This window comes from Hylobates moloch, unplaced genomic scaffold (genome assembly GCF_009828535.3).
Source record: "Hylobates moloch isolate HMO894 unplaced genomic scaffold, HMol_V3 SCAFFOLD_22, whole genome shotgun sequence".
In the NCBI taxonomy this organism is placed as follows: Eukaryota; Metazoa; Chordata; class Mammalia; order Primates; family Hylobatidae; genus Hylobates; species Hylobates moloch.
This window is the reverse complement of record NW_026652297.1, coordinates 6,696,302-6,708,734: the sequence shown is the minus strand read 5'-3', so window position 1 is coordinate 6,708,734 and position 12,433 is coordinate 6,696,302. Positions and strand designations below refer to the sequence as shown.

The 12,433-nt window shown below is 38.0% G+C and overlaps 1 protein-coding gene across 1 annotated transcript in view; it reads right to left on the bottom strand.

Moving 5' to 3' along the window:
• Positions 1–5,250, bottom strand: part of SLC9A9 (solute carrier family 9 member A9) — a 593,042-nt gene extending 587,792 nt beyond the window's left edge. Inside the window, exon 1 of the mRNA XM_058433501.1 lies at positions 4,884–5,250. Within this exon, the coding sequence (XP_058289484.1) occupies positions 4,884–5,058 (175 nt within the window). The 5' untranslated portion in view covers positions 5,059–5,250. The remainder of the gene's footprint in view (positions 1–4,883) is intronic.
• Positions 5,251–12,433: the final 7,183 nt, after the last annotated feature.

Genomic DNA, 12,433 nt, shown 5'->3' with positions numbered 1-12,433 from the left:
GGAAGTAGTAGGAAGCATCTCCCATAGGCCTGGCAGTCAGGGAGGCTGGGCTGTCCTGGAGGAGGGTAAAATGGATCAGGAGGGTGTAGCCAACATGTCCAACAACCCAATTTAATCCTGAGGAAACTGCAGGGAGTGCTAGGAAGAAATTAATGCCTGCAGAAGATTTTTCAGGAAAGATAATTTTTCAAACCTTGATAATTCACTATGTAATTGTATTTTCTTTAAATCTTGAAAAACTTGCTGTTGAATTAAATTGGTCCTATTTAACTGTTAAGCACATTGCTAAAGAATCAGAAAACTCTTTAATATGATATAGTTTAATGAATTCAAAATGTAAACTTTGTGCCTTGAAATTTGTTATGTGCCCACTAAACAGTGGCCACAATTTTTACATGAATTCAGAGACTAACTTCTATGGGAAGGCCAGGAAGTCAAAGGCAGAATTCTAAGAGGTTTAAATTGCTCCGTCCCTCAAATGCACAGGATTATAAATGTGCTGTAAAGTATGGCAGCCCCCAGTGATATATAATGGAATTGTTATTGTTGTCAGGGAGCAAGGAGCGAATTTCTTTTATGAGCACTGAACAGGGGATACAGGCCCTGAGTGGTACTAAGTGCACCAGCTGCTGTCAATCAATATTTTAACCGCTAATTGTCATTTATGCTTCCAGTCCAATTGAAATGAATATCATTATGGCTTATATTTTAAACCAGTTACGGATTCTAATCCTTCAATTTTGAAATGAGAACCATCGAATATCATAATAGATTACCCATTACTGTCCCTGGTGAAGCAAAAATATGGTTATAAAGCTGCCACTAATTTTTATAAGCTTCCTATGACCCTTAATAACAAGAAAAAACTTTTTTATATAATGGATTATTTATGCTATTTGGAGGATCATATGAATCTCTGATTGACACAGAGCCTAGCCAAATGCTACACAATTTTTCTTGGTCTCTACAAGTATTCATATGATATTTTAAGGTTAACAACTTGAAAATTATTTCCAACAATAAATATAAAAGAACATTAAACATTCTGCTTGATCACTTTTCTCTGCATTTTTTAAACTGCTTATTTTCTAAGCCTCTGTTCTCTAGAATTTTTAAATTGGACTCTCAGGTACATTGATAAAATAGACTCAATATCTATTGAGTCTTCTAAAGAACATTTGACACATGTCAAAGGAATACAGGCAGAAAAGCAGATGGCAGAATAGACTGAAGTGTTATAGGAAATTTGATGCTGGGGAAAAACATTTATCATTCTTGATACAGGACAAGTAATACATTATACAAATAGTGAGAGCAAGAACAGTACTCAGTGGAGTAGGGGAGTTGCTAGCCAAATTCATTGATAAGCATTAGGTGCAGGTCCACTAAATCTGAACAATATATTTCATTACATGCCTATGTGTCTGTAGCATGGAGATGACTATTACAGTCTACTCTCAAATGTTCACTTCCTTAAGAATAAGAAATTTTAAAAGTTTAACTTTCTTTCTTTCTCTTTCTCTCTTTCTTTCCTTCTTTCTTTGAGACACAGTCTCACTGTGTCACCTAGGCTCGAGTGAAGGCTGGAGTGAAGTGGCACAATCATAGCTCAAAAAGCTTAAGTTTTAAACATAGTTTTGTTTCTTTTCTTCCCCATTAGTTGTCACCATGCCCCCCTGCTCTTGCAAAAGCTATGAGTTTAATCCTTTAATGGAAAAGGGGATTGTACAATGTGGGATGCTGAAATTCACTCTTTTAGACCTCCTGGAGAAGAGAATCTGGCTAATCCCGAAAGCTTAACTGTACGAGGATGCATCTAGATCCCACAGACACATCCTTTCTCCAGGAAAATTACTGCAATAATTTACTTATTTTTAAGTATCTTAGCATCTCTTAGTAAAGAGATGGAGGTTGAATCCCACCTCAACAGATAACTAATTACATGACTTTTATCTAAGTCTTCATTTGTTTGTCTGCAAAATGAGAATGCTGGATTTATGATCTTTAAGTCTCCTTCCCCGCCTATGATTCCAAGTTCATTTATAGCTGTTAGACAATTAATTCCCTTGGCATCTCCTTTCCCCTATCATTAAAAAGTGCTTACTAGAGTATCCCATCGTGTTCCTCTGGTGTAGTTTCAGACTATTTTATTACATTACTGATAGAAAGTTCCCAATAAGCATTTAAGATATAACATTTAGGACATCCCTGAAGAAGAAATGTGACAAGTCATGAATGCCACCCATATGGAGTACTTTCAGAAAACACAGGGAGAGTTCTTTCAGGTGAACGTGAACCTTAGTAAGACATGCGGATGAGTGAAAGCACATGGACCAGCCATGAGTGGCTATTCAGTTTTGGAAAGTCCCTTCACTTCTCTGGGATTCAGCTTCTGCCTCTGTAAAATAGAGGGGATGGAGAAGATAACCTCTAAAATTCTCTGACATCCTAACAATTATGATTCTATGCCAAGAAAAAGTTAACATCACTAAAATATGTATTTTCATTGATTTATACAGTTCAAGATAACTGAAAGATACTCAAAATTTCTAGTAATAGAATACATATATATGCATATCTTCATAATTTTTATAATCCTTTTACATTGCACTGGTTCAGAATTTGCTTTCAATAACTTCTACATTAAAAACCTCATGAAAGAAGAATAGGAATCAGAGAACCCAACTTAAGTCCACTCATAAACTTTAAGCCTTATCTGCCTTAAGAACAGCAATTTAGAGAAATGCTACCTCAATAGGTAGTGGTCAATGAACCATTATTTTATGATTTCAAGCACAATTTAAAAATATTTCAGAGAGTTTTTCAGGATTAAAGGTAATATGGAATTTTTCAGGTTCAAAAGTAAGAGTTACTATATGTACTGTGAATGCAAAATATGACTGAATTTTAGTAGGTTATCAAAACTTTCACAAAAACAATATCCCCACCATTGAACTTGGTAAATAAGTCATAGTTCAATCAAATTCAGCGATGGGAAGAACTCTTTCCCTCTAATAAAGGTTGGCAATCTATTAAATCTGGGTTGTTTTGCTAAAGCACATATGTCCCTTTAATATGATATCAAGAATTACATTGTTTCTGGCTTCTCAGATTCTATTCCATATCCTTGCAGATTACTTATTAGTCAAGTCGAGAGAAAAATTCTGTTCATGATGGAGATAGGCAAATGACAGGAACCTAGGGCTTCACATCTGATGGCATCACTTCCTTTTTGTCTGGCTATTTCTCTCCCACCTGATTGTGATTTTTTTTTTCTCTTAAATGAGAGTTTTCTTGTGTCCGTTAAGACCCTCAATACTGGCTGGGAATGGTGGCTCATGCCCGTAATGCCAGCATTTTGGGAGGCCAAGGTCAGAGGATCTCTTTAGGCCAGGAGTTGGAGACCAGCGTGGGCAACATAGTGAGACCCTGTCTCCACTAAATTTTAAAAAATAAATAAAACAATACAGCAAAAAAATTTTTATTTTATTTTATTTTTGCATTTGGGTTTTTTTTTTCTTTTTTTATTATACTTCAAGTTTTAGGGTACATGTGCACAACGTGCAGGTTAGTTACATATGTATACATGTGCCATGTTGGTGTGCTGCACCCATTAACTCGTCATTTCACATTAGATATATCTCCGAATGCTATCCCTCCCCCCTCCCAGCAAAATTTTTTAAAAGACCCTCAATACCAAGGAATTTAACTCTGTGCTCTGAATGGATCAGCATATCAGCCTCCTGAGCCTGAAACTTCCGCCTTATAGCTCAAGTATCTCACAGTGGGATCCACTTAAGGCTTAGGATTCCTTATGTTCTCAAATCACGACTATACACTGTTAATATCAGGACATCACAGGATTAGCATATACAATGTGCATTGATCTGTACCCTGAACTCAGGTTTAGGAAACGGTTTCAGGATTTCCAAAATGAGGAAACATCCAAATATAAAAGTATGTTATTTGCTATAAATTATAGCAATGCCTTGTCTGTTGCCATTGTGTTCAAACTTCCTATCCATCATCAGGCTGGGACAAGAGCAGTGAAGTAAACTATTTCATTAGTAACACCAGTAAAAACTGGTGTCTTTCATTTTACTTTAAAAGACGAGAGTACAGACTAGATAATCTCTGTCAGACTTTATTAAACTTTCTGAAAGGAATAATACGGTAAGTTGCCCAGAAAGAGCAATACTGTAGGTGTTAAATATTTTTCCACACCTTGGCCTCCAATAAATAAATAAGATACATAACAAATAACACTAGCAACGATAATTATAAATTAGAACATCTGAAATCAGGCTAAGAAGTAAAAAGTACTGCATAAAGGAACTCTCATTTATTTATAACTTTTTATTATAAGAAAATTAAACATTGTTCATATAAATAAAAAGGACTTGGACACAATATTCTCCTAAGAGGGGTGGGGTTAATTTCTTCTTGAAATTAGTTGATATAAGAGGATTTACTCCAGACATTTTGAAGTGATGTTTTTTCTAGAACTTTGTAATGTTCATCGGTGCAGCCAGTGAGAGAAGCCTGCTCTTTGTGACTGCAGAGCCATCACTTCCCAACATCATTATAAAAACAAACAGCTCGCCCTCGACTCCCCACATGACAATGGACCGGCGTCTGTCAACAGACTTGCATTATGTGCCGTGTGAAAACATGACTATGACATTTGCTCTCGTGACATGGCAAATTTCGGCGGCTTGTCTGTAAAGAGATTAGCATTCATTACGCTGCAGCACCTTTCATCAAACTAATGACATTTCAATCAGCACATTTTCTCCAGTTTCGGTACTTTGCTATCTGAGCACAAGTCTCTAATTACGCTCAAGCAACAAGTTTCACATCAATCTCACAATTTATGCACTCACCATACACCATTGCTCCTCCAGTTTCATGCAAGAAGCGGAATCGGTGATTTTTAAATAACCAGATTGTCAAAATGGTAAGGATGAGCAAAAAATTGAAGACAAGCAGCTCCACCGCTCCCTGATGTTGAAACTGATACTCATCCTTTTCTGACATAACCCTTGACTGTCTCTCCATTCTCCAGTCTTCTTGGGATTCCTTAGATAAAAACCTGGATAAGGGCTATTTTATCAAGATTTGCCTAAGACAGTCTGACTGCCTGAGAATTTCAGAAGAAACACTGCCACTGTAGTTGCTACTTCACAAGCATTCTGCCCTGGCTTAGTATTCGGATGGCTTCTAGTTACAACTTCCTGTTTCTCTCTTAAAGCAGCCCTGTCTCTTTTCAAACTCCGGAGTGTGCGGTTTCATCACTGACTCTTAATGTCTTTAAATGATTCATCTCATGAAAATATCTTTCATACTGGACAAATCTGCAAGCAATCATTCTAAGATCTTGAATCATGGTCTTATTGTTCCAAACAAGTCTTCTTAAGCTGCATAAATATGAACTGTAGATTAATAATTATAAAGGTAGGCTTACACTAGCAAGGTTTTCTAAGTTCAAAAAGCCAATTCCTGACTCAACTTAACCTAAATGCAAGATCTTTCCTCTCTAACCAAAACTTGCCGAAGTGATGGGGATTGATAGCACAGTTATCAATCAGCCTCTGTGCTCTAAACGGATCAGCATATTAGCCTCCTGAAAAGATATTACACTGCTTAGCCTGAAACTTCCGCCTCATAGCTCAAGTATCTCACAATGGGATTCACTTAAGGCATAGGGTTTCTTATGCTCTCACATCATGACTATACATTGTTTAAGCAAACCTAAAGTGATTTCACAGGATTTTTTTTTTTTTTTTAGTTGAGAAGCAAGAAAGGATTTAGTATATGACTCTGTTTGGCTTTATATACTTGAAAGTTGCAGAGCAGCATTTAAACTCTAAATCAATTGTTTTTCTTTTAACAAGAGAAAACAATGAAAGCAAAAGACAAATAAAATTTCATCCCCATCTCTACCACTGTACTGTTTGGATATGTTGAGACAAAAAAAAAACAAAAACACATAACTTTGAAAGAGAAACTCACACAACCATCCTCAGCAATGCCGCATGCATGGATTTCTCTTTGTAGGGTTCCTGGTCTAGGCATCCAGCACCCACAGAAATCTGCAATAGATCACAACCTCCTCTGTCCTGTGGCAAAACAATGTTGCTCACTGAGAAATGGTTCTGCCACCAGAAATGAAAGCTCCATATTCATAGGATTCTGACCATAAGAGTGATGATTCTTCAGATCATCTTCCATGTGGCAGGTTGCTTCCGTCTGATTTCATATTTTTCTACTTTAAAATAGTTCAAGATAATACCATGGGTTCTGCAGCTCTTTTTTTCCTTTTCTTTCTTTTTCTTATGACCTGCTTGCGTTTAACACTTGATCCTGTAACACATTTGGGTATATCCTGGGGTTAAGTGATTTTTTTTTTTCATTTTACCATATCATTGTAATTTAGGAGTATTAATCACTTATGATCCCCATTTTGACAGAATTAATACTCAATTTATACAATGTGATTTCTTATTGAGTAGGCTGAGCCCAAATGCGTCCTGAAACAATTTTTGTCACTAAAAGCTAAAGGTCAAGCATGTAATATTATTGGGAGCTAACTACCTCCTCAACAAACGGTTTCACCGTGAGAGTAAGTCTATCAACCCCTTAATACAAAACTCTGCTGTTTCAGCATCTTTGCTTTGTGCAACTTTTGAAGCTTATTTCCTCTCTGAGTTTAACTTAGCAGAGGGTATTTATGTGTGCTGCAGATGTTCTAACACACTACCCTTTTTGGCAGGAATATCTGTGATGACTAATATTCATACTGTTTTGAAACCTGTCAGCTAATGCTTGCAAGCATTTCATGGAGCTTTGCTAGCAGGTTCTACCTTTATAATTTTGCAACTCCACAGGTTCAGTCAAGTTGTCAGATATACAAGATAACACAAATTCAAAACCGAGAAACTTCCTGTCCTTTTGTTTTTTGTCATTATTGAATTACTTTGGTTTTCTTTTATCACAATTATTCCATCTTAGTAGAATAAACATTCTCTGGTTGACCCGTGACATCCAGTTTCACTCTTTTACCCAGTCAAACAACTTGACAAAAGATTAATGGCCCATAGAATGTTTTGATTGGCTTATACGTCTTTTTAAAAAGTTTTAGGTTTGATGTCAACACATTCAAATCAGTATATTTAACATTTGAAAAATCATACGGCTTCTTGCAAGAAAAACTTGTAAGATCTGGCACACTGGGCTCTTCTTACATGGCCACAATCTGTTGAGGCTGAGTGTTTGCCTGCTGCATTTGCAACCAGCTTGCCACAAGTCCATTTATCCCTCTTCTTTCATTCATGGTCCCCATGTGGCCCCTGCAGATGTATGACCCCTGTTTTATTCCAGGAATGGAGTACATTCACTATTCCATTGTTCATTCCTGATGCTGCTTCACACTGGGGGAGAAAGCTCAAAGAAAAGGGGGCTCAGGAAACGTCTCCAATTCCTCCACCCAGAAAAGGAATTCAATTCTTCCTATTTTGTGTTTTCTTTTCAGAATATCATTTTTTATTTTGCTGTACCAACATAAGTGAGAAAATAAAATGGAAACATGTAACAATAGAGAGTCTACTATGGACCAGAAAATATGCCAAGGAATTTAACTTCATCTAATTTAATATGCAGAAAATACTCACCCTTCTCCTGGTGAGTAATTTAAGGCTCAGGGAGGTTTGGCAACATAGCCAAGGTCACACAGCCAGTAGGAGTTAAATTACATGTGGGGTGTATTGGCCTTTAGATGGCTTTTCAGCCAGGGTGATCAACTCATCCTAGCTTATCAGGGACTTTCCTGGTTTACTACTAAAAGTTGTGTGTCCCAGGAAACCCCCTCACTCACAGACAAACAAGGGAAGTTGGTCACTCTAATAGCCAAAGTTCCTCAAATTCTCAAATCCTGTACTGTCAGTAATCACTATTTTTCATGAGATTCCTGAAGGAGATATTCACACAAAAAACGAATATCAGTTAAAAATTACACGCTGTTTTATGACCTGGTAACCAGAATCATTAGTTCCAGGTTCTCAGATGAAATCGGGATGGACTCAAAACTTAGGTACAAAGACCGAAGAGGAATTCTTGACTGTCCCTAAATCTCAATATTAATACCTGCTGGCCACTGCAAGATGCGACATGCAAGTGAGAAGCAGCAAAGAGAAAGAACAGGATGGCCCAGCCTGTTGCAGTCAGTGTGCCCTGTCTCAGCTTGCCCATCCAGCCACAATGAAAGAAAGAACTGAAGAGTGGAACCTCCCAGGCCAGTGTAACTTTGCATGGTGCAGTAATCCCATCCACTAGTGAATGGGACCCAATCAGCTTTATAGAATCTAACCAATCACTTGAGAGCTCCTCATTCTTGTAAGAGGTCATTGAAGATTGTGGGGTCAGAGTATCGAGAAGCTAAGTTTGCTTTGGGTAGGGAGACATACTGAGAAGTCCCCTCTCTGGCTCCCTGGAGCTCCACAATGCCCAGTCTTAGTTCTCTCTCTCAGCCCCTAGGGTTAACAGAGAATGCTTAAGACAACACAGGCCCTGGGTTATAGGAAAATTCCACTGTCTCATTCATGTGGCCTTTCCCTTGCTATTTATCCATCTCTGAGACCAGTGAAATGGAAGTTTCATATTTTGCCCCACCCTACTCCAAGCTTCTGAAATGGGCCAGGACAGGACTGTAATTAAGTTTGCTTGAAAGCCACACAATGTCCTCATCCAAAAATTCATCCCCTATCCTATTTTCAAGCTCACCATAGACCTATCTTAGCTGTCCCCACCTGAAAAAAGTCACATGTTAGCATAAATTGCCCTTAAATTTGAATCATATGGACCCCTCCCATTAGTATATTTCCATAGAGAAATGAAAGTTCAAAAATTTCACAGGTAATTAAATCCCATAGTAAACACTTGGACAATATTAAGCCCACCCCAAATTCACTGTTCAATGCTTGGTTTCTTTTCTTCAGCCTTTACAAAGTCTGGTCTGTGGGATCCAGGGCCATGAACCCAGGATGTGACCCCAACTCCATGTTCTTTCCACTGCTCTTCATTATAGTGGGAAGGTGAGATTAAAAATCACTGAAAATGAGTTAAATTAGAGAATTTGTATCATTTTATTAAACAACGCAAGTGTAGAAATGTGCGTGGCATGGATAGGGGATCCTTTCCTTCTTCTACCCGACAAGTGCATTCCAGCCATTCTCTGAGGAGGGAAATACAGGTGCAGACCTCACTGTTTTCCTCTGTGAACTGTTATCTCTGTGTTCATTCTTGATGCTCAGAAGTCCATCACTCAGTGATGACCGGAGAAAAGGGGAATCTTCTTCCACCTGCACTAGAGATATTTGGCTGGGCTTGGCCCACCAAACACGTACTGGATGTTATTTAGGTATTTTTTTCATTGAAGAGTCCCAAAACTGTATACAGCCAGATTGAGGCAAATCTGACACAATGCCTGTGATCCAGTCATGTCATCCCTATGTCATCAAAAAGGGGACCATCTTACAGCTGAAGCCTGGGGAATGAGGAGGGTCCCAGATGCAAATCCCTTGATTCCCAACTCAGCCCCTCTTCACCCTTTTTCCTGCAATCCCCCACTTTTGTCCTCAGCTTTCTGTGCACAGCACATCATCTCTTTTCTTTTAGAAAGGACACCTCTTCAATAGAAGTAATAAACTTCAGTCTATAGGTCCCCTCTTCCGTCTTGCATATCTTGGAGGGCCCATCACGAGAAAAAAACATTCACTCACTGGCTTCTTGTTTTGTTCAGTCTCTGCTGGTTCTGCATAAGGCCGAGGTAATGCAGGCTCCTCACAGTGGCTGGAACCTACTCCTAACCCAAGATAAAGACTTCCGGGGTGAAAAGAAGTGTGAGCTCTGGAGCCAAGGCCAAGAAGGAAAAGATGGAGACATGCTACTCCATGCTGCAACTTGTTTTAGCACAAAATTTCTGAAATAAGAGCTGAGAAAATTCATTTCTTTGATCTCCCATTAAGTGTCCACTTGATAAATTTGCTTTCTTCTTAGGATATAACTGCTACCCTATATCTTACCAAGTAATAATTCTGACCTCACTAGCTAAAAGACACTGTGTTAAACTATAAAAGCTTTGTATAAACTAACAAAGAAAGGCATCATGCCCCTCACCTCTCCCTGATCTCTACATTTTTCTCTAAAGAGAAAAAGAGACTTAGGAGAGAAGACAAAGCTCCAGACTAGGAGAAGTTGAATGTGCTTGGAAATATCTTCTGAAATGAAGTATGTCAAAATCAAGCAGATTTGGACAGTTTCACCTCTTAGTTTTTCCCATATCAATTCAAAATCTAGCCTTTGAGGCAGGCTTTGTTAGAGGGTGTCTCTGTGTGAGTTCCCTCAAAGCAGACCTTGAGACAAGGACTTGCAGGTAGTTTATTTAGGAGAGGATCCAAGGAATCCCAAGTGAAGAAGTTTGCACAAAGACTAGAAAATACCATTTTTCAAAAATAAAATTTTAATTTGCATTGAAGCCTTATTCATTCTTCATTTCATTCAATTCTGTATATGGTTTGTGCACTTTGAAACTTTAATAATTTATAGCTATGCTCAAAGCAATCCTTAAATAGCACCTAAGATGAATTTTATTTACACTTAAGCCAACTAAATTACATAATAAATTGTATGACAAACACTATGGTTCTCTTAGATAAGAAGGTAAATCATGTTCCACGGCCAGCAGAGTTAAAACTACATGTCACCTGTGCAGAGAAAATTCAATTTACTTTGAAATACAATTTTCTGATGGTAATACTATATCTAAAGTGTAAGTTTTAAGTTAAAAGTTTAAAACTACTCTGAGACTCTTTGAAGACCGTAACTTGGTGTATCACGCACAAACACATACACTGTGCCCCACCCTACCACCCAAGATCTTCCTACAAATGAATTTTAAATCAACAACAGGTGGTTACATATTCATTTAAATCCAGACCAACAGGTTTTAATGGATGTCATAGGACAATGTGATTTTATTTCTATAAAAATGTCCATCATTACTGTGGGGAAAAGAAACAAATCACAAAGCAAGATAGAGCATACAGTGACAATTTTTTGGTTACATCATATGTAGCTTCAAGAATGTTTCTTTGTTGGCTATGCTAAATATGAGTTTACAAATAATGACACTTCTACTATCCGGTCAGAAGCTCCAGTATCTAAGTAACTGACTTTCGTTTCTAAACTCTAGGTGTGGAAAAGAACTGTTTCTCAGAATATAATCAGAACCTATAAATCTCAATTAAACCTGTAACAGAAACATTGTGTTCTAGCAGCTGTTGGACAGGCTCTTCCAGATTCCCAGGTTCCTCAACAAAATCACTAAAAAGATGATGAATTATGAATATTTGCTTGTCCTTTGAATCCTTGCTAAAAGGGTAATTTTAAAAGTTTTTCAGCAGGGTATTTGGGCTTCACAATTGAGGGACTATAAATAACGTACAGTTTTTAAATGTTAAAGGAATATTCTTTCTGTAAAAAAAAAAAAAAAAAAAATGTCTTCCTAGCTTCTTACTTAAGCCATGTCCTTTATGACACTATAATCTTGAGAATTGTTGAAATGGGAAAAAGCAGAACCAATTAATTATCAGCAATTTAAGATTCAAACAGTATTGGATTCCACCAAAATCTACTCTTAAAACTAGGTTTATTTCTAAGTGAAAAACAAAATCGTTGTGTTAGAGATTCAACAGCCAAAACCTCAGGCCTCTCCTTTCCACCATGATAACCAAAAGAGAATACACACAAAATAGACAGCTGACAAGAACAGGGTACACCAAGAATGTAAGGCTTTTGGTGAACTTTGTTTGATAATGCGGCTTAGACCAGAGGCTTCCCACATCTGACTTCAAATATATAGGAAAGCCGAGGACAGCATACTCTGAGACACACTTGCTGGGGTAAAATCTATCTGCACAGTAGAATCTCCTTCCAAGTACTCAACCTCTCTAAAGAAGGGTTGCCTTTTGCAGAGACGGCAGCCAGAAAGAGAATCTTAGGGCTACACCCACCACCCCTCAAGCTTCTGGGCTCATTTTGACTGATCAGAGAAAGAGAGAAAAGACTCAACCTTCTCTGCACCTGAGCACAGGAAACTTACTTCTAGTAAGGCGTGGCCCAGCCAATGCGGTGCTTGGATCACCCACTGACCATCCGTATTCCAAGGGATTGAGTGGGATATGCTTTCTATGACTCTTCCAAGAGGTCAGAAGTGGAGGTAGAAGCTTCCTCCGTCGTGGACCAGTGTGGAAATGTAGGGATAGAAGCAGAAGGGCTCCCTGTTTAATTTTTTTGTGGGGGAGGGGGTTTTGTTTTGTTTTGTTTTATTTGCTGTTGTCCCAGGATTATTGAAAATATTACAGCATTGCAGACAGAT